The sequence below is a fragment of the Pseudophryne corroboree genome, chromosome 2 (assembly GCF_028390025.1).
Source record: "Pseudophryne corroboree isolate aPseCor3 chromosome 2, aPseCor3.hap2, whole genome shotgun sequence".
Classification (NCBI taxonomy): Eukaryota; Metazoa; Chordata; class Amphibia; order Anura; family Myobatrachidae; genus Pseudophryne; species Pseudophryne corroboree.
The window spans coordinates 995,005,212-995,026,225 of NC_086445.1; the positions used below are offsets into that span (position 1 = coordinate 995,005,212).

General features: G+C 48.7%; 1 protein-coding gene across 3 annotated transcripts in view; it reads right to left on the reverse strand.

The window, feature by feature from the left end:
• Positions 1 to 20,249, reverse strand: part of TMEM50B (transmembrane protein 50B) — a 37,143-nt gene extending 16,894 nt beyond the window's left edge. For 2 of the 3 annotated variants that reach the window (XM_063956469.1, XM_063956468.1), the window contains exons 1-3: positions 20,085 to 20,249; positions 14,224 to 14,357; positions 199 to 311 (exon numbers count right to left, since the gene is read on the reverse strand). In XM_063956469.1, coding sequence (XP_063812539.1) covers positions 199 to 311; positions 14,224 to 14,357; positions 20,085 to 20,187 — 350 coding nt within the window. In that variant the 5' untranslated portion in view covers positions 20,188 to 20,249. The remainder of the gene's footprint in view (positions 1 to 198; positions 312 to 14,223; positions 14,358 to 20,084) is intronic. The other variant, XM_063956470.1, reaches the window with a different exon arrangement.
• Between the last annotated feature and the right edge of the window lie 765 nt (positions 20,250 to 21,014).

Sequence of the window (21,014 nt, forward strand, 5' to 3'; positions counted from 1 at the left end):
CGATAAACTGCGTTGTGCCCTTTCTTATTAATGTGGCGGTCCAGATGCCTCCTGTGGCCCTTTAAGGAACAGCCAGTTTCCACACTAATTCCAAGGTTCCACGCGTTCCATAACTGCATGTTCTACACTTAAAAAATGTGTTAGATACAAGATGCGTAATACAAGTCAGTTTCAATAATCGAGACATTACCAACTTACATGAAGAACGCGACTGTAGAGAACACGCCGCATGTGTGAAACGCGTGGTTCAGTTCTTGCTGCTTAGGGTACACAACAGCAGCGTCGATCATTATCCACCACCCTGAGAAGAACTGGACAAGAAAGTCTAAGTGAGAACATTCGACAACAATATTTACTAAACCAATCAGAAATGGGCTTTCATTACTCTAGTGCCAGTCACACATGAAACATTACCGTGTACAGCATATACAGGTTATTTGCACTGTATTACAAAAATCCATTGTATTCGAACAAGTCACAAAGTATCTGGCTGAAGAAGCGGCACATATTTTGCGCAGACTGCACAAACGTCATTGCAGTTGTTGTCTTGAAGACAACTGGTCACTGCTTTTAAATAACCAGCATTATCAGACAGCGCCCCTACAGGATCTGGGTAGGTATTGCACTCCATCCATGCTATTTTAATAAGATAGCAGTAATAATAAGAATTTACTTACCGATAATTCTATTTCTCGGAGTCCGTAGTGGATGCTGGGGTTCCTGAAAGGACCATGGGGAATAGCGGCTCCGCAGGAGACAGGGCACAAAAGTAAAGCTTTTACAGGTCAGGTGGTGTGTACTGGCTCCTCCCCCTATGACCCTCCTCCAGACTCCAGTTAGGTACTGTGCCCGGACGAGCGTACACAATAAGGGAGGATTTTGAATCCCGGGTAAGACTCATACCAACCACACCAATCACACCGTACAACTTGTGATCTAAACCCAGTTAACAGTATGATAACAGAGGAGCCTCTGAAAGATGGCTTCCTAAACAATAACCCGAATTAGTTAACAATAACTATGTACAAGTATTGCAGATAATCCGCACTTGGGATGGGCGCCCAGCATCCACTACGGACTCCGAGAAATAGAATTATCGGTAAGTAAATTCTTATTTTCTCTATCGTCCTAAGTGGATGCTGGGGTTCCTGAAAGGACCATGGGGATTATACCAAAGCTCCCAAACGGGCGGGAGAGTGCGGATGACTCTGCAGCACCGAATGAGAGAACTCCAGGTCCTCCTTTGCCAGGGTATCAAATTTGTAAAAATTTACAAACGTGTTCTCCCCTGACCACGTAGCTGCTCGGCAGAGTTGTAATGCCGAGACCCCTCGGGCAGCCGCCCAAGATGAGCCCACCTTCCTTGCGGAATGGGCCCTAACAGATTTAGGCTGTGGCAGGCCTGCCACAGAATGTACAAGTTGAATTTTGTTACAAAACCAACGAGCAATCGACTGCTTAGAAGCAGGTGCACCCAACTTGTTGGGTGCATACAGTATAAACAGCGAGTCAGATTTTCTGACTCCAGCCGTCCTTTAAATGTATATTTTTAAGGCTCTGACAACGTCCAACAACTTGGAGTCCTTCAAGTCGTCTGTAGCCGCAGGCACTACAATAGGCTGGTTCAGGTGAAACGCTGATACCACCTTAGGGAGAAAATGCGGACGCGTCCGCAGCTCTGCCCTATGTCGAATGGAAAATTAAATAAGGGCTTTTATAAGACAAAGCCGCCAGTTCAGATACTCTCCCGGCCGAAGCCAGGGCCAGTAACATAGTCACTTTCCATGTGAGATATTTCAAATCCACATTCTTTAGTGGTTCAAACCAATTGGATTTGAGGAAATCTAAAACTACATTTAGATCCCACGGTGCCACCTTAGGCACCACAGGAGGCTGTATATGCAGTACTCCTTTGATAAAAATCTGGACCTCAGGGACTGAGGCCAATTCTTTGTGGAAGAATATTGATAGGGCCGAAATTTGAACCTTAATAGATCCCAATTTGAGACCCATAGACAATCCTGATTGCAGGAAATGTAGGAAAACGACCCAGTTGAAATTCCTCCATCGGAGCACTCCGCTGCTCGCACCACGCAACATATTTTCGCCAAATACGGCGATAATGCTTCGCGGTGACTTCCTTCCTTGCCTTTATCAAGGTAGGAATGACTTCTTCTGGAATGCCTTTTCCTTTTAGGATCTGGCATTCAACGCCATGCCGTCAAACGCAGCCGCGGTAAGTCTTGAAAAAGACAAGGACCCTGCTGAAGCAGGTCCCTTCTCAGAAGTAGAGGCCACGGATCGTCCGTGACCATCTCTTGAAGTTCCGGGTACCAAGTCCTTCTTGGCCAATCCGGAGCCACTAGTCTTACTCCTCTTTGCCGTATAATCCTCAATACCTTTGGTATGAGAGGCAGAGGAGGAAACACATATACCGACTGGTACACCCAAGGTGTTACCAGCGCGTCCACAGCTATTGCCTGCGGATCTCTTGACCTGGCGCAATACCTGTCCAGTGTTTTGTTGAGGCGAGACGCCATCATGTCCACCATTGGTTTTACCCAACGGTTTAATAGCATGTGGAAAACTTCTGGATGAAGTCCCCACTCTCCCGGGTGAAGGTCGTGTCTGCTGAGGAAGTCTGCTTCCCAGTTGTCCACGCCCGGGATGAATACTGCTGACAGTGCTATCACGTGATTCTCCGCCCAGCGAAGGATCCTGGCAGCTTCTGCCATTGCCCTCCTGCTTCTTGTGCCGCCCTGTCTGTTTACATGGGCGACTGCCGTGATGTTGTCCGACTGGATCAACACCGGTCTTCCTTGAAGCAGAGGTTCCGCCTGGCTTAGAGCATTGTAGATTGCTCTTAGTTCCAGAATGCTTATGTGAAGAGACTTTTTCAGGCTCGACCACACTCCCTGGAAATTTCTTCCCTGTGTGACTGCTCCCCAGCCTCTCAGGCTGGCATCCGTGGTCACCAGGATCCAATCCTGTATGCCGAATCTGCGGCCCTCCAATAGATGAGCCTCCTGCAACCACCACAGAAGGGATACCCTTGTCCTCGGCGACAGGGTTATCCGCAGGTGCATCTGAAGATGCGACCCTGACCATTTGTCCAACAGATCCCTTTGCATGGAATCTGCCGAAAGGGATTGCTTCGTAAGAAGCTACCATTTTTTCCCAGGACTCTTGTGCATTGATGTACAGACACCTTTCCTGGTTTTAGGAGGTTCCTGACCAGGTCAGATAACTCCTTGGCTTTTTCTTCGGGAAGAAAAACCTTTTTCTGAACTGTGTCCAGAATCATCCCCAGGAACAGCAGACGAGTTGTCGGCATTAATTGGGATTTTGGAATATTCAGAATCCATCCGTGCTGCTTTAGCACCTCTTGAGATAGTGCTAAACCCATCTCTAGCTGTTCTCTGGACCTTGCCCTTATTAGGAGATCGTCCAAGTATGGGATAATTAATACGCCTTTTCTTCGAAGAAGAAATATTATCTCGGCCATTACCTTTGTAAAGACCCGAGGTGCCGTGGACAAACCAAACGGCAGCGTCTGAAACGGATAGTGACAGTTTTGTACAACGAACCTGAGGTACCCCTGGTGTGAGGGGTAATTGGAACGTGGAGATACGCATCCTTGATGTCCAAGGATACCATAAAGTCCCCTTCTTCCAGGTTCGCTATCACTGCTCTGAGTGACTCCATCTTGAACTTGAACTTCTTTATGTATAGGTTCAAGGATTTCAGATTTAGAATAGGCCTTACCGAGCCATCCGGCTTCGGTACCACAAATAGAGTGGAATAATACCCCTTCCCTTGTTGTAGAAGAGGTACCTTGACTATCACCTGCTGAGAATACAGCTTGTGAATGGCTTCCAAAACCGTCTCCCTTTCTGAGGGGGACGTTGGTAAAGCAGACTTCAGGAAACGGCGAGGTGGCTCTGTCTCTAATTTCAACCTGTACCCCTGAGATACTATCTGCAGGATCCAGGGATTTACCTGCGAGTGAGCCCACTGCGCGCTGTAATTTTTGAGACGACCGCCTACCGCCCCCGTGTCCGCTTGCGAAGCCCCAGCGTCATGCTGAGGCTTTTGTAGAAGCCGGGGAGGGCTTCTGTTCCTGGGAAGGAGCTGCCTGTTGCTGTCTCTTCCCTCGTCCTCTGCCTCGTGGCAGATATGAATAGCCCTTTGCTCTCTTATTTTTAAAGGAACGAAAGGGCTGCGGTTGAAAGGTCGGTGCCTTTTTCTGTTGGGGAGTGACTTGAGGTAGAAAGGTGGATTTCCCGGCCGTAGCCGTGGCCACCAAATCCGATAGACCGACCTCAAATAACTCCTCTACGCATCGCCTGTCCACTGTCGTGTCCATAAAGCTCTTCTGGCCGAAATGGACATAGCACTTACCCGTGATGCCAGTGTGCAGATATCTCTCTGTGCATCACGCATATAAAGAAATGCATCCTTTATTTGTTCTAACGACAGTAAAATATTGTCCCTGTCCAGGGTATCAATATTTTTGATCAGGGACTCTGACCAAACTACCCCAGCACTGCACATCCAGGCAGTCGCAATAGCTGGTCGTAGTATAACACCTGCATGTGTGTATATACCTTTTTGGATATTTTCCATCCTCCTATCTGATGGATCTTTAAGTGCGTCCGTCTCAGGAGAGGGTAACGCCACTTGTTTTGATAAACGTGTTAGCGCTTTGTCCACCCTAGGAGGTGTTTCCCAGCGCTCCCTAACCTCTGGCGGGAAAGGGTATAAAGCCAATAACTTCTTTGAAATTAGCAGTTTTTTATCGGGGCACCCCACGCTTCATCACACACGTCATTTAATTCTTCTGATTCGGTAAAAACTACTGGTAGTTTTTTCACACCCCACATAATACCCTGTTTAGTGGTACCTGTAGTATCAGCTAAATGTAACATCTCCTTTATTGCCAAAATCATATAACGTGTGGCCCTACTGGAAAATACGGTTGATTCGTCACCTTCACCACCGGAATCAGTGCCTGTGTCTGGGTCTGTGTCGACCGACTGAGGCAAGGGACGTTTTACAGCCCCTGACGGTGTTTGAGGCGCCTGGACAGACACTAATTGAGTGTCCGGCCGCCTCATGTCGGCAAACGACTGCTTAAGCGAGTTGACGCTATCCCGTAATTCCACAAATAAAGGCATCCATTCTGGTGTCGACCCCCCTAGGAGGTGACATCCTCATATTTGGCAATTGCTCCGCCTCCACACCAATAACGTCCTCATACATGTCGACACACACGTACCGACACACAGCAGACACACAGGGAATGCTCTATACGAAGACAGGACCCACTAGCCCTTTGGGGAGACAGAGGGAGAGTCTGCCAGCACACACCAAAAAGCGCTATATATGACAGGGATAGCCTTATGATTAAGTGCTCCCTTATAGCTGCTTTTATATTAATATATTGCCATTTATTCTGCCCCCCCTCTCTGTTATACCCTGTTTCTGTAGTGCAGTGCAGGGGAGAGACCTGGGAGCCTTCCTGACCAGCGGAGCTGTGACAGAAAATGGCGCCGTGTGCTGAGGAGATAGGCCCCGCCCCTTTTTCGGCGGGCTCGTCTCCCGCTATTTAGTACATTTAGGCAGGGGTAAATATCTCCATATAGCCTCTGGGGCTATATGTGAGGTATTTTTAGCCTTTTTAAAGGTTTTCATTTGCCTCCCAGGGCGCCCCCCCCCCAGCGCCCTGCACCCTCAGTGACTGCCGTGTGAAGTGTGCTGAGAGGAAAATGGCGCACAGCTGCAGTGCTGTGCGCTACCTTAAGAAGACTGCAGGAGTCTTCAGCCGCCGATTCTGGACCTCTTCTTGCTTCAGCATCTGTGAGGGGGCCGGCGGCGTGGCTCCGGTGACCATCCAGGCTGTACCTGTGATCGTCCCTCTGGAGCTTCATGTCCAGTAGCCAAGAAGCCAATCCATCCTGCACGCAGGTGAGTTCACTTCTTCTCCCCTCTGTCCCTCGTTGCAGTGATCCTGTTGCCAGCAGGAATCACTGTAAAATAAAAAACCTAAGCTAAACTCTCTAAGCAGCTCTTTATGAGAGCCACCTAGAATTGCACCCTTCTCGGCCGGGCACAAAAATCTAACTGGAGTCTGGAGGAGGGTCATAGGGGGAGGAGCCAGTACACACCACCTGACCTGTAAAAGCTTTACTTTTGTGCCCTGTCTCCTGCGGAGCCGCTATTCCCCATGGTCCTTTCAGGAACCCCAGCATCCACTTAGGACGATAGAGAAAATAAGATTTTACTTTTAACGGTAAATCTATTTCTCGTAGTCCGTAGTTGATGCTGGGGACTCCGTAAGGACCATGGGGAATAGACGGGCTCCGCAGGAGACAGGGCACTTTAAGAAAGAATTTGGATTCTGGTGTGTTCTGGCTCCTCCCTCTATGTCCCTCCTCCAGACCTCAGTTAGAGAAACTGTGCCCGGAAGAGCTGACAGTACTAGGAAAGGATTTTGGAATCCAGGGCAAGACTCATACCAGCCACACCAATCACACCGTATAACTTGTGATAAACTTACCCAGTTAACAGTATGAACAACAACAGAGCATCAGACCAAACCTGATGCAACTATAACATAACCCTTATTTAGGCAATAACTATATACAAGTATTGCAGAAGAAGTCCGCACTTGGGACGGGCGCCCAGCATCCACTACGGACTACGAGAAATAGATTTACCGGTAAGTAAAATCTTATTTTCTCTAACGTCCTAGTGGATGCTGGGGACTCCGTAAGGACCATGGGGATTATACCAAAGCTCCCAAACGGGCGGAAGAGTGAGGATGACTCTGCAGCACCGAATGAGCAAACTCAAGGTCCTCCTCAGCCAGGGTATCAAACTTGTAGAACTTTGCAAAAGTGTTCGAACCTGACCAAGTAGCTGCTCAGCAAAGCTGTAATGCCGAGACCCCTCGGGCAGCCGCCCAAGAAGAGCCCACCTTCCTTGTGGAGTGGGCTTTTACTGATTTTGGCAGCGGCAATCCAGCCGCAGAATGAGCCTGCTGAATCGTGTTACAGATCCAGCGAGCAATAGTTTGCTTTGAAGCAGGAGCACCCAGCTTGTTGGATGCATACAGGATAAACAGCGACTCAGTTTTCCTGACTCGAGCCGTTCTGGCCACATAAACCTTCAAAGCCCTGACCACATCTAGTAACTCGGAATCCTCCAAGTCACGAGTAGCCACAGGCACCACAATAGGTTGGTTTATATGAAAAGATGACACCACTTTTGGCAGAAATTGTGGACAGGTCCGCAATTCTGCCCTGTCCATATGGAAAACCAGATAGGGGCTTTTATGTGACAAAGCCGCTAATTCTGACACACGCCTAGCCGAAGCCAATGCTAATAGCATGACCACCTTCCACGTGAGATATTTTAACTCCACGGTTTTAAGTGGCTCAAACCAGTGTGACTTCAGGAAACTCAACACCACGTTAAAATTCCAAGGTGCCACTGGAGGCACAAAAGGGGGCTGAATATGCAGCACTCCCTTTACAAACGTCTGAACTTCAGGCAGAGAAGCCAGTTCTTTTTGAAAGAAAATAGACAGGGCCGAAATCTGGACCTTAATGGAACCCAATTTTAGGCCCAAAGTCACTCCCGACTGTAGGAAGTGAAGGAAACGGCCCAGCTGGAAATCCTCCGTGGGGGCATTCCTGGCCTCACACCAAGCAACATATTTTCGCCATATACGGTGATAATGTTTAGCCGTCACGTCCTTCCTAGCCTTTATCAGCGTAGGAATAACCTCATCCGGAATGCATTTTTCTGCTAGGATCCGGCGTTCAACCGCCATGCCGTCAAACGCAGTCGCGGTAAGTCTTGGAACAGACAGGGCCCCTGTTGCAACAAGTCCTGTCTTAGAGGCAGAGGCCATGGGTCCTCTGTGAGCATTTCTTGCAGATCTGGGTACCAAGTCCTTCTTGGCAAATCCGGAACAATGAGTATTGTTCTCACACCTCCTCTTCTTATGATTCTCAGCACCTTTGGTATGAGAGGAAGAGGAGGAAATACATAAACCGACTGGAACACCCACGGTGTCACTAGTGCGTCCACAGCTATCGCCTGAGGGTCTCTTGACCTGGCGCAATACCTCTGTAGCTTTTTGTTGAGGCGGGATGCCATCATGTCCACCTGTGGCAGTTCCCACCGACTTGCAATCTGCGTGAAGACTTCTTGATGAAGTCCCCACTCTCCCGGGTGGAGGTCGTGCCTGCTGAGGAAGTCTGCTTCCCAGTTGTCCACTCCCGGAATGAACACTGCTGACAGTGCTTTTACGTGATTCTCCGCCCAGCGAAGAATTTGGTGGCTTCCGCCATCGCCACCCTGCTCCTTGTGCCGCCTTGGCGGTTTACATGAGCCACTGCGGTGGTGATGTCTGACTGAATCAGAACCGATTGGTCGCGAAGCAGGGTCTCCGCTTGACGTAGGGCGTTGTATATGGCCCTTAATTCCAGGATGTTCATGTGAAGGCAAGTCTCCTGACTTGACCACAGACCTTGGAAATTTCTTCCCTGTGTGACTGCCCCCCACCCTTGGAGGCTTGCATCCGTGGTCATCAGGACCCAGTCCTGAATGCCGAATCTGCGGCCCTCTAGAAGGTGAGCACTCTGCAGCCACCACAGGAGAGACACCCTGGCCCTGGGGGATAGGGTGATCAGCCGATGCATCTGAAGATGTGATCCGGACCACTTGTCCAGTAAGTCCCCTTGAAAGGTCCTCGCATGGAACCTGCCGAAGGGAATGGCCTCGTATGATGCCACCATCTTTCCCAGGACTCGCGTGCAGTGATGCACCGACACCTGTTTTGGTTTTAATAGGTCTCTGACCAGTGTCATGAGCTCCTGAGCCTTCTCCATCGGGAGATAAACCCTCTTCTGGTCTGTGTCCAGATCATGCCCAGGAAGGGCAGACGAGTCGTAGGAATCAACTGCGACTTTGGAATATTTAGAATCCAGCCGTGCTGTTGTAACACTCCCTGAGAGCGTGCTACGCTGATCAGCAACTGGTCTCTGGACCTCGCCTTTATGAGGAGATCGTCCAAGTATGGAATAATTGTGACCCCTTGCTTTCGCAGGAGCACCATCATTTCCGCCATTACCTTGGTAAATATTCTCGGTGCCGTGGAGAGACCAAACGGCAACGTCTGGAATTGGTAATGACAATCCTGTACCACAAATCTGAGGTACGTCTGATGAGGTGGATAAATGGGGACATGAAGGTACGCATCCTTTATGTCCAGAGACACCATAAAATCCCCACCTTCCAGGCTTGCGATGACCGCTCTGAGCGATTCCATCTTGAACTTGAACCTTTTCAGGTATATATTCAGGGATTTTAAATTCAATATGGGTCTGACCGAACCGTCCGGTTTCGGTACCACAAACATGGTCGAATAATAACCCTTTCCTTGTTGAAGAAGGGGAACCTTGACCACCACCTGCTGAAGATACAACTTGTGAATTGCAGCTAACACTATTTCCCTCTCTAAGGGGGAAGCTGGCAGGGCCGATTTGAGGTATCGGTGAGGGGGCATCTCTTCGAATTCCAGCTTGTATCTCTGAGACACAATCTCTATTGCCCAGAGATCGACCTGGGAGTGAATCCACTTGTGGCTGAAATTTCGGAGACGCGCCCCCACCGGGCCTAGCTCCGCCTGTGGAGCCCCAGCGTCATGCGGTGGATTTTTTGTGGAAGCCGGGGAGGACTTCTGTTCCTGGGAACTAGCTGTATTGTGCAGCTTCTTTCCTCTGCCCCTGCCTCTGGCAAGAAAGGACGCACATCGGACTTTCTTGCCTTTTTGTGAACGAAAGGACTGCATTTGGTAATACGGTGCTTTCTTAGGTTGTGAGGGAACATATGGCAAAAAATTTGACTTTCCAGCAGTAGCTGTGGAGACCAGGTCCGAGAGACCCTCCCTAAACAATTCCTCACCCTTCTAAGGCAAAACCTCCATGTGCCTTTTTGAGTCGGCATCGCCTGTCCATTGCCGAGTCCACAGGACCCTTCTGGCAGAAATCGACATAGCATTTATTCTAGAGCCCAGTAGGCTAATGTCTCTTTGAGCATCTCTCATATATAGGACAGCGTCTTTTATATGCCCCAGGGTCATTAATATAGTATTCTTGTCTAAGGTATCCAGTTCCTCAGATAAGGTATCCGTCCATGCTGCCACAGCACTACACACCCAGGCCGACGCAATTGCCGGCCTTAGTAAGGTACCTGAATGTGTATAAATGGACTTCAGGGTACCCTCTTGCTTTCTATCCGCAGCATCTTTGAGGGTAGCCGTATCCTGTGACGGCAGGGCTACCCTCTTGGATAAGCGTGTTAAAGCTTTGTCCACCCTAGGGGAGGATTCCCAGCGTAACCTGTCCGTTGGCGGGAAAGGATACGCCATAAGCATCCGTTTGGAAATCTGCAGTTTCTTATCTGGAGATTCCCAAGCCTTTTCACATAACTCATTTAGCTCATGTGAAGGGGGAAAGGCCACCTCCTGCCTTTTTTCCCCATACATATGAACCCTCTTGTCAGGGACTGGGGTTTCCTCTGTGATGTGCAACACATCCTTCATTGCTATAATCATATAACGGATGGCTTTAGCCAATTTAGGCTGTAACTTTGCATCATCGTAATCGACACTGGAGTCAGAATCCATGTCGGTATCAACAATTTGGGATAGTGGGCGCTTCTGAGACCCTGACGGCCTCTGCGACATAGGATCAGGCATGGGCTGAAACCCCGACTGTCCTAAGGCTTCAGCTTTATCCAACCTTTTATGCAAGGAATTAACATTATCATTTAAAACCTTCCACATATCCATCCAATCAGGTGTCGGCGCCGTCGGCGGAGACACCACATTCATTTGCTCCCGCTCTGCTTCCACATAGCCTTCCTCGACACACCACACACACACACAGGGGATGCTCTTTTTTGAAAACCAGTTCCCCCACAAGGCCCTTTGGAGAGACAGAGAGAGAGTATGCCAGCACACACCCCAGCGCTATATGTCCAAGGAATCACACAGTAACTTAGTGTTAACCCAGTAGCTGCTGTATATTATGTTTTTGCGCCTAATTTATGTGCCCCCCCTCTCTTTTTACCCTCTTCTACCGTGAATCTGCAGGGGAGAGCCTGGGGAGCTTCCTCTCAGCGGAGCTGTGGAGAAAAAATGGCGCTGGTGAGTGCTGAGGAAGAAGCCCCGCCCCCTCAGCAGTGGGCTTCTGTCCCGCGTTTCTGTGTAATATTATGGCGGGGGCTCATACATATATACAGTGCCCAACTGTATATATGCTCCGCTTTTGCCAAGAGGTCCTAATTGCTGCCCAGGGCGCCCCCCCCTGCGCCCTGCACCCTACAGTGACCGGAGTATGTGGGTGTAGTGTGGGAGCAATGGCGCACAGCTGCAGTGCGCTACCTCAGTGAAGACTGGAGTCTTCTGCCGCCGATTTTGAAGTCTTCTTGCTTCTTTCACCCGGCTTCTGTCTTCCGGCTCTGCGAGGGGGACGGCGGCGCGGCTCCGGGATCGGACGACAAAGGGTGAGATCCTGTGTACGATCCCTCTGGACCTAATGGTGTCCAGTAGCCTAAGAAGCAGGACCTAGCTTCAGAGAGTAGGGCTGCTTCTCTCCCCTCAGTCCCACGAGTCTGTTGCCAGCAGATCTCCCTGAAAATAAAAAACCTAACAAAATACTTTCTTACAGCAAACTCAGGAGAGCTCACTGAACAGCACCCAGCTCGTCCGGGCACAGATTCAAACTGAGGTCTGGAGGAGGGACATAGAGGGCGGAGCCAGAACACACCAGAATCCAAATTCTTTCTTAAAGTGCCCTGTCTCCTGCGGAGCCCGTCTATTCCCCATGGTCCTTACGGAGTCCCCAGCATCCACTAGGACTTTAGAGAAAAAATAAAATAATAATAAAAAAGGAAGCATTGTAATCCTGTAAAAGCGCTGTAAGTTAAAACGCTACATCTTAAAAAGGGAACCACAGTGAAACTCTTAGGGACATTGAGAAATAGATGATCATCTCATTGGTGTTTGTTTCATAAATGTAATCTATAACTTTTTTTTTGGGGGGGGGGGGGGGGGGGGTCAGAAAGCCTCTCTTTGCAATCATTAAATTTCTGCAGGCTCAGAAATAAGCCAGACACATGGCATGACCTACTGGATATGTATTACATATCTCAACTATATGGGAGGGAACAGGGTTGGCAAGATCATTTTAAAACAGGGGTTCTCAACTCCAGTCCTTAAGAACCTCCAGCAGGTCATGTCTTTAATCATGCACACAAGTTAATCTACTTTGCCGGTTCAGTAATTATCCCACCTGCTTCCATAGATACAAATCCTGAAAACATGACCTGATGGGAGAACTTCAGGGTGAAGATTGAGATCCACTGATTTAAAGCAACTATCTATTTAGCAATCTCTTCACCATTTTTTTCAGCTAAAGTCTACAACAGGACATGGAAATTGTGTCCCATAAGGGTGATCAGACCTGATCGCTGGGCTGCTAACTTTGCTGTCCTGCGTTCAGATAGTCGCCGCCTCCAGGGGGAGTGTAAATCCACCGTGCAAGTGTGTGATCCCATGTGTACGCAGAGCTGCTAAAACTCACTTTGTGCAGTGTGTGCGCAGCCCAGGACTTACTCCACCAGTGCTGTCACAACAGGCTGATCGGGGCCGCGATCAAGTCTGAATCACCCCCATGTCTCATACCGAAGACCTGGCTTTTATACAAATTTATGTATACACTACGCAGCCCATGGAAACGTGGATCCCTGTCACGCTACTGCAGATACGTTCTGCGATACTACAGACAGCTCCCATAGGGCAAATAGGCGGAAGTAAGGAAGGAATCAGGTGTTTCCAATACCTATGATAATCCCCAAAATGTTAAACAGGTGATGATATCACAAATACTGTATGACATATACTTGGAACCAAGGCCTCCACCTTTCTGGCGGATGAACCGCAACTGTATATGTCAGTCTGTTTTCAGTTCTCCCTTTTCTGGAAGCGATGTAAATACGGAGACATGTCCTTTATGATAATACTATTTGGAGCATCTAATGAAATAACATGACTTCCATTGGGATAACTTCCTGCTGGATCAGTTAGAGCTGCTGCAATTGTTTGCAAAATTCCAGGGTTAAAACACAACCATTATTAATCTAGCCTCCACGACCTAAACATATGGAGCATTGTTTCCTATATATGGGCTATTATTAACTTCCCTGTTTCGCTCCCTGTACAAAACAATAACACGATTTGTATTAACTCTGGGGACTACAGGAAAGAAGACGCGCTTCCTCTAGGGAGTTAACCTGTGACGCTTACAAAGTGGGGTACACTCTTTATTTGGCAGCACATATTGTGTTGTTCGTTTATGTATAAAACATAACACCCCCTTGTATTATAATTCCACTATACACCCTTTAAATGTTACCTGCAGCCTATAAATGTTGTCCATTGATTACACACAGTCGTTCACAAACTACTTGCATTCCCCCCAAACAAAGTCACAACCATCCCCCACCCTTCCCTGGTGCAAATGGGGCCAGCGCACCACCGCAGAAATGTACACCAGGATGGGAAGTAGCCACTGCCCCAGGTCCCTGGCTCGCCCAAAGTCTCAGCTGCATTTCTAGTCAGAAACTAGTGTTACTTTGAAAACCCCAATTTTCTAACAAATAAATCAGTGTTATATATTGAAAGAGGGTGTAGTGTGGTATGCCGGCGGCCGGGCTCCCGGCGACCAGCCTTTCCTGGCGCCGGGATCCCGACCACCGGCATACCAACAGCGTGGCGAGAGCGTAAATGAGCCCCTTGCGGGCTCGCTGCGCTCACCACGCTGCGGGGGCGGTGACGCGCGTTATTCTCCCTCCAGGGGGGTCGTGGACCCCCAAGAGGGAGAAAAAGTGTCGGTATGCCAGCTGACGGGATTCTGGCGCCGGTATACTGTGCGCCGGGATCCCGACAGCTGGCAAACTGAAGACCACCCATTGAAAGAAGCTCACTTCTTACATATAACATTCAATGGGAAATGCAGTTTCATTGGTACCATCAACATACTGGGCATGTATTAAAATGAGCCACTGAGGATAAGCGGTAGATAATGAGATATATTTCATACAGCAAGCTACATGCACAAGAACTGTAACACATTTCCCTTTACTTACCAGAACCCCGGCTACCACAGATGCAATGGTGTTCCTCTTCTCGCCCCAGTCAATACACTCGCACTGCGGCCATCGGAAGTTATCCAGGAACCCTGCCATTTTCTCCAGCCGTTTCAGTGATGCTGTTTCATGAACTGTAAATATAATAAAGCATGTTAATGAGAGTGATGCACTACAACAAAACAATATTACGTACAGGAGGGAGTCCCTTTTAGAGAGGGCAAGTTATTCAGCCAGCCCACCTTTCCAGGGCGGCATTCATACCCCTGTCCATTCAAGGTCTCACAGAGGGGCTCATGGTCAGGGCAGCATATTCCACCGTCTGGCTCTTTAGGTACGTACAGTATGCAGCACGGCCAATCCACATATACCGGCAGCCCAGTTTTAGGTGTATGAAAAGCAAAGCGGTGCCATGGAAACAGGAGTCTTGCTATCTCACAGTGCTGGGGTCATGGGTTCAATTCCAACCACAGACCTATCCGTGTTAGGTTTTTATGTCCCCCCTATGGTTTTCCTCTGGGTGCACAATCCAAAGACATATTAGTAGGCAGCAGGTTCATTGGCTTCTGACCAAACTTAACCCTTCGGTGTGTGTGTATGAGATAGGGAATATAGATTGTAAGATCCACTGGGTTACAGACTGATGAGAGATTATATATACATATAAGGAACCAATAACAACGGCTGGTGGCATGTAACTGCAGGAGAACTTTCTATTCCTAGCTTGTCTAACCCTCTCATACGGAGTTCAATATTACTGAACCGTATATACCTGCGATACCTCAATGGCTTACAGTATCATCTAATAGTATGTAAAGGCTGTAAAGTCTACTACAAGGGCCTATAACAACATGATAACACAATACACACCACCCTACGGCAGCGCTGTTCTCTGTATATGTCAGCACAGGTCTTAAGGTCCGTACACACTGGTCGATATATCGGCCGTTCTCTTGAACGGCCGATATTTTGCGGGACCATCGGCCAGTGTGTACGGCCGATACGTCTGTGAACTCCGTCGTTCACAGACGTATCGCGTCGGCCGCGCAGCACAGCCGACGGCCAATATATCTAACGATATATTGGCGCGTCGCTGTGTGTGTACGGGGCGGTCGTCCGACCGCCCGTACACATGCTGCGGCGGCCGGCGGTGATCGACAGCTGAACTGGGCGGGCGGGCGCCCGCCCAGTTCATGACGTCAGTCCCCCAACGGATCGGGCAGTGTGTATGCACAGCACACTGCCCGATCCGTACATAGATATATCTGCAGATCAATTGATCTGCAGATATATCTACTAGTGTGTACCCACCTTAAGTATCACTAACTGTAATCGTGAGGAAATGGTTACTCGGCAACAACTAAAAAGCAGAATACGGGTTACTGAGCTATTACAACTGTAATCAAATAGTGAATAAATAATGTGTCTCCCGCTCTATAGAATGGAGACATTTGCTTTACACAAACCAACTGTTACAAGTGTTTGAAAATGTTATAATTATATTATTCTTACAGCGAAGTTTGTGGCAGGGTCATATGTGGGGAGGGTCACTGCAGGGCCAGCAGGGGACGGGTGATCTATTGGGCAGTCACGGGGGTGAGGAAATGGAACATGCAGGGTCTAAAAGACTCTGCCGCTGCTTCTGACAGGAGGAGGGAACGCACTTGGGTTGGGTATTGGCTCATCGAGACCTATAGGTTCCTATCCAATGGCCACTTTTATGCTTTTTATAAACTAAAACACGCCCACATTGCACCTGCTGAGAGCGCAAGGTTATAAATGGGGTGTGGAGCAGAATAGTGAGGAAGCTCTGTACTATACAGGTGGCGGTACAGTGATGTACTGTAGGTTATAAATGGGGTGAGGAGCAGAATAGCGAGGAAGCTCTGTACTATACAGGTGGCGGTACAGTGATGTACTGTAGGTTATAAATGGGGTGAGGAGCAGAATAGTGAGGAAGCTCTGTACTATACAGGTGGCGGTACAGTGATGTACTGTAGGTTATAAATGGGGTGAGGAGCAGAATAGTGAGGAAGCTCTGTACTATACAGGTGGCGGTACAGTGATGTACTGTAGGTTATAAATGGGGTGAGGAGCAGAATAGCGAGGAAGCTCTGTACTATACAGGTGGCGGTACAGTGATGTACTGTAGGTTATAAATGGGGTGAGGAGCAGAATAGTGAGGAAGCTCTGTACTATACAGGTGGCGGTACAGTGATGTACTGTAGGTTATAAATGGGGTGAGGAGCAGAATAGTGAGGAAGCTCTGTACTATACAGGTAGCGGTACAGTGATGTACTGTAGGTTATAAATGGGGTGAGGAGCAGAATAGTGAGGAAGCTCTGTACTATACAGGTGGGGGTACAGTGATGTACTGTAGGTTATAAATGGGGTGAGGAGCAGAATAGTGAGGAAGCTCTGTACTATACAGGTGGCGGTACAGTGATGTACTGTAGGTTATAAATGGGGTGAGGAGCAGAATAGTGAGGAAGCTCTGTACTATACAGGTGGCGGTACAGTGATGTACTGTAGGTTATAAATTGGGTGAGGAGCAGAATAGTGAGGAAGCTCTGTACTATACAGGTGGCGGTACAGTGATGTACTGTAGGTTATAAATGGGGTGAGGCGCAGAATAGTGAGGAAGCTCTGTACTATACAGGTGGCGGTACAGTGATGTACTGTAGGTTATAAATGGGGTGAGGAGCAGAATAGTGAGGAAGCTCTGTACTATACAGGTAGCGGTACAGTGATGTACTGTAGGTTATAAATGGGGTGAGGAGCAGAATAGTGAGGAAGCTCTGTACTATACAGGTGGGGGTACAGTGATGTACTGTAGGTTATAAATGGGGTGAGGAGCAGAATAGTGAGGAAGCTCTGTACTATACAGGTGGCGGTACAGTGATGTACTGTAGGTTATAAATGGGGTGAGGAGCAGAATAGTGAGGAAGCTCTGTACTATACAGGTGGCGGTACAGTGATGTACTGTAGGTTATAAATGGGGTGAGGAGCAGAATAGTGAGGAAGCTCTGTACTATACAGGTGGGGGTACAGTGATGTACTGTAGGTTATTGAAACGCATCCGCCCAAGACTGTGACCCAGCGACAAATATGGTGTCACTCTCATTGCTTATACAAACATCACTGCTGTGCACTATGAGATAAATAAATATATCCGACTGCTGCATCCATAATATTCTGCTAACGTCTTTCATTTTGCGGTCTGCCAAAAGTTGCTCCGTCAGGCAGCGGATCGTCTCATTACAGGCACCCCTCAGCTCCAACACCTCTTCCCCCAACCGCCCCACACAAGGGAGCGACATATTCCCTTCTGTCATTGGACGTGATCTGAGGAATAGGTCTATGGGTTCGATCCTATTACCGGCGACGGGTGCGATGTGCCGTTCCCGCAGCGTTTAAATGCCAGCAACGGCACCCAATCTCACACCCTTCGCGGGCTGAATTCGCACCAAAGTGCTCGGATCCCTATAGGACAGTGAGCACTTGTGTAAATTCAGGCACGCTGCCGCGATGATTCGGACCCACGATATAATTGCGGATAATGGGATGGGTGTGACTGCCTATTGGTTCATTATAGCAGCCATCCTCCGTGATTTTGTGTTATGTGAAGTGTTGCTGAACTGGCTGCAAACTCAGACACTTATGGGGTAATTCAGATCTGATCGCAGCAGATTTGGGTGGGTTATTTTGTTTCTGTGCAGGGTAAATACTGGCTGCTTTACTTTTACACTGCAATTTAGATTTCAGTTTGAACACACCCCACCCAAATCTAACTCTCTCTGCACATGTTACATTTGCCCCCCCTGCAGTGCACATGGTTTTGCCCATTAGCTAACAAATTTGCTGCTGCGATCAACTCTGGATTAGGCCCTTAATCACTCACATTGGAGACTATCCTGTGACAGGAAATCTGTACTAAACATGGAGCTGGTGCATGTTTCCACTGTGCGTCCGATGGCTGCTCCTAAAGACACAGCAAGTGGTATTTCAGCATCGAAAGACTCAGGCCTTGCAAAAGTAGACGCACAGCGGTGCACAGGGGAAGGGCTTGTAGCAGTATCAGCATAAAGCTAGCAATAGGCGCACACACTGATGCCGCAGCATTCGGCTCAGAACATGACCATTATGTGTTATTAGGGATACAATACAGACGCCGGAAATCCCGACAAGCGGTGAAATGCCAGCGATACAGGCTATTCTCCCTCTGTGGGTGTCCACGCGCCCGAAGGGGGCTTTCTAGCACTCGCCCCGCTGACGGCATTCTGGTGGCCGGGATTCTGCCGCCGGTATATCATACGGAATCCTGTTATTACCATCTTGTAGAGTTCTAGCTGTTCTTCAACCCGTTTGTACTATTATTATGTAATTAATGGTTATGTCAATAGCGCATTACTGAGACTATTTAGACATTCACATCAGTCCCTGTCCGAGTGGAGCTTACAATCTATATTCCCTATCACACACAGGGGCATCATGTACAGATGGAGGCAGCTGCTGTGTGTAAATAGGCAAATTCTGCAGGCAATGTGGCGTAGAAGTAGGCGCCTCCTGCAGGTTCTCAGCTGCTGCTGCTGCGGGGACACAGCACTAGATCACTTGAAGAACACCGGCCACCGGCGTAACCCTCAGCTTAGACACGATGGTCGGTGTTTTCACTCTGCCTGGACCATGAAATCTACAGCGGAAGATGCAGGCCCCTGTTTTGTAGAACAGTTCCCATCGCTGCCCCACAATCAGCTGCAGCATTTCAATCATGGAGGAACTACGAGCGACAACACAGGAACGTTCTGCACACGCGCCTCACCAGGTCCTGTACATCCAATGGTATATAAATATATAATTCTGTTTTCAGAACAGATAGTAATGCACACAGCGTGTCCCTCTGCCGCCATGTAGTATAATACTACGGCTGCCATAAGCAGAATGACGAGCACCTCTCTAAGCTGCCAGTGTCATTATGGGACATGTAGCATGTCGGTTATTCCCTCCCCGGCATTGTGGGGGAAGCAGCACTGAGATGAGCTGGGACACACACACACACACACACACACACACAAGCCATGTTCCAGGGGTCACACCCCCTCTCCTTCTCATGTGTGTCAGCAGCACCCGAGCCCCAGCAATGCAGAACATACTGTATAGTAGCCCGTACACACTATGCAATATCATTTACGATTTGAACGATATTATTCATTTCTGAATGATATTGTATAATGTGTACGCAGCATCCGACGGGCGCTCCCGCAGGCTGCATGCGATGACTGCATGCAGTCTTGATGAGGTGATATTGTGTGGTTTTGTACTCCAGTGATGACTTTGTTTCTAGACATCATTTGTAGTGTGTACACACAATCCGATATCTTATACAATATCACACAATATTGTATCGTATGGGATCACATAATATGTACATAGCATAAGTCAGGCCTGGCTAACCTGTGGCTCTCCAGCTGTTGGGAAACTACATGTCCCAGCTAAAACTCTGGCAGGGCATGCTGGGATGTGTAGTTTCACAACAGCTGGAGAGCCACTGGCTGGCCAGGCCTGCTGTAAGTGAATGAAGCAGTAACATGCAGACCCCGAGTACTGGGTGCATAGAGATGAATGAGAGGGAGAGTGGCTGAGCAGACTGCGCGCACTATCCCCAGGCTCTGTAATAGAGGTCACACACATCACTAGAATCTGGGAGCCTCCAGCTGCTGTGGAACTACAAGTCCCAGCAGTCCCTAGCTGGAACCGGCAGCTGCACAGTGAAGGGGGAGCCGCAGATCCGCAGCAGCTGGTGCGAGCGCTGTGACCTGGAGGGAAGTGGTGTATGTACGGGGGGGTTCTCTGCGACTTACCCCAGCGGCTGCAGATAAGTCGCTCGACTAACGACACCCTTCCATCTGAGACAGGGTCCCGCCCATAGCGCTGCGTCACCACGCGGGGCGGGGCTTGCACCATCCAACCACCAGAGCTGCATGTGATGCGGCCATAACAGTGGATGGCAAATGTACCAGGAACCGGAAGTAGCGTGCAAAGCAGCAGGGCGTGTGTATATTATTATTATTTTTTTTACCCAACTTTATTTAACAGATTAAAAAGAGCAAATGACATTATTATTATTTACATTATTATCATTTACACTAAGGGGAACACTTATGAAACCTTTATAGGAAAAGTGGAGGAGTTGTCCTTAGCAACCACATTCTAGCTATCACTTTATGCATGGTGGGTTAACCATGATCTTTGGTCACCATCGATGGTTACTCTAGAATGGTATAAAACTATCTGCAACTTGGGAACCATCAATGGTTTCACCCATTGATGGTCATTCCTGCTATTCACTGGGCTGCAGGCCAATCAGAGGCTCTGTGCGAGGGGGCTGAGCTGTCATGTTACTAGGCCCGTCCCATACCCTCCAACATGACCCGCCCCACTAGGTACAAAATGCTCTGTTTCTGGACTTCCCTCTGAATTTATTATTAGCTTCACCTGTGAAGAAACAGCTTTCTTATCATTTAACTAGTTCAACACAGTTGATGGCAATAATACATTCAGAGGGAAGTCCAGAAACAGAGCATTTTGTACCTAGTGGGGCGGGTCATGTTGGAGGGTCTGCCGTCCCTGTCAGGGCAAAATGCAGCGATTCGCAGCTCCGTGGGTGGCAGACATTTGCCCGGCCATATTCCCTACCGCGCTTGAGCAAAATGCCAGGAAAATGGTCGCCACACCATTTTCCCGGAGACATTCGCACCACCTAGTGCTCAGAGTCACGTATCACCCAATTG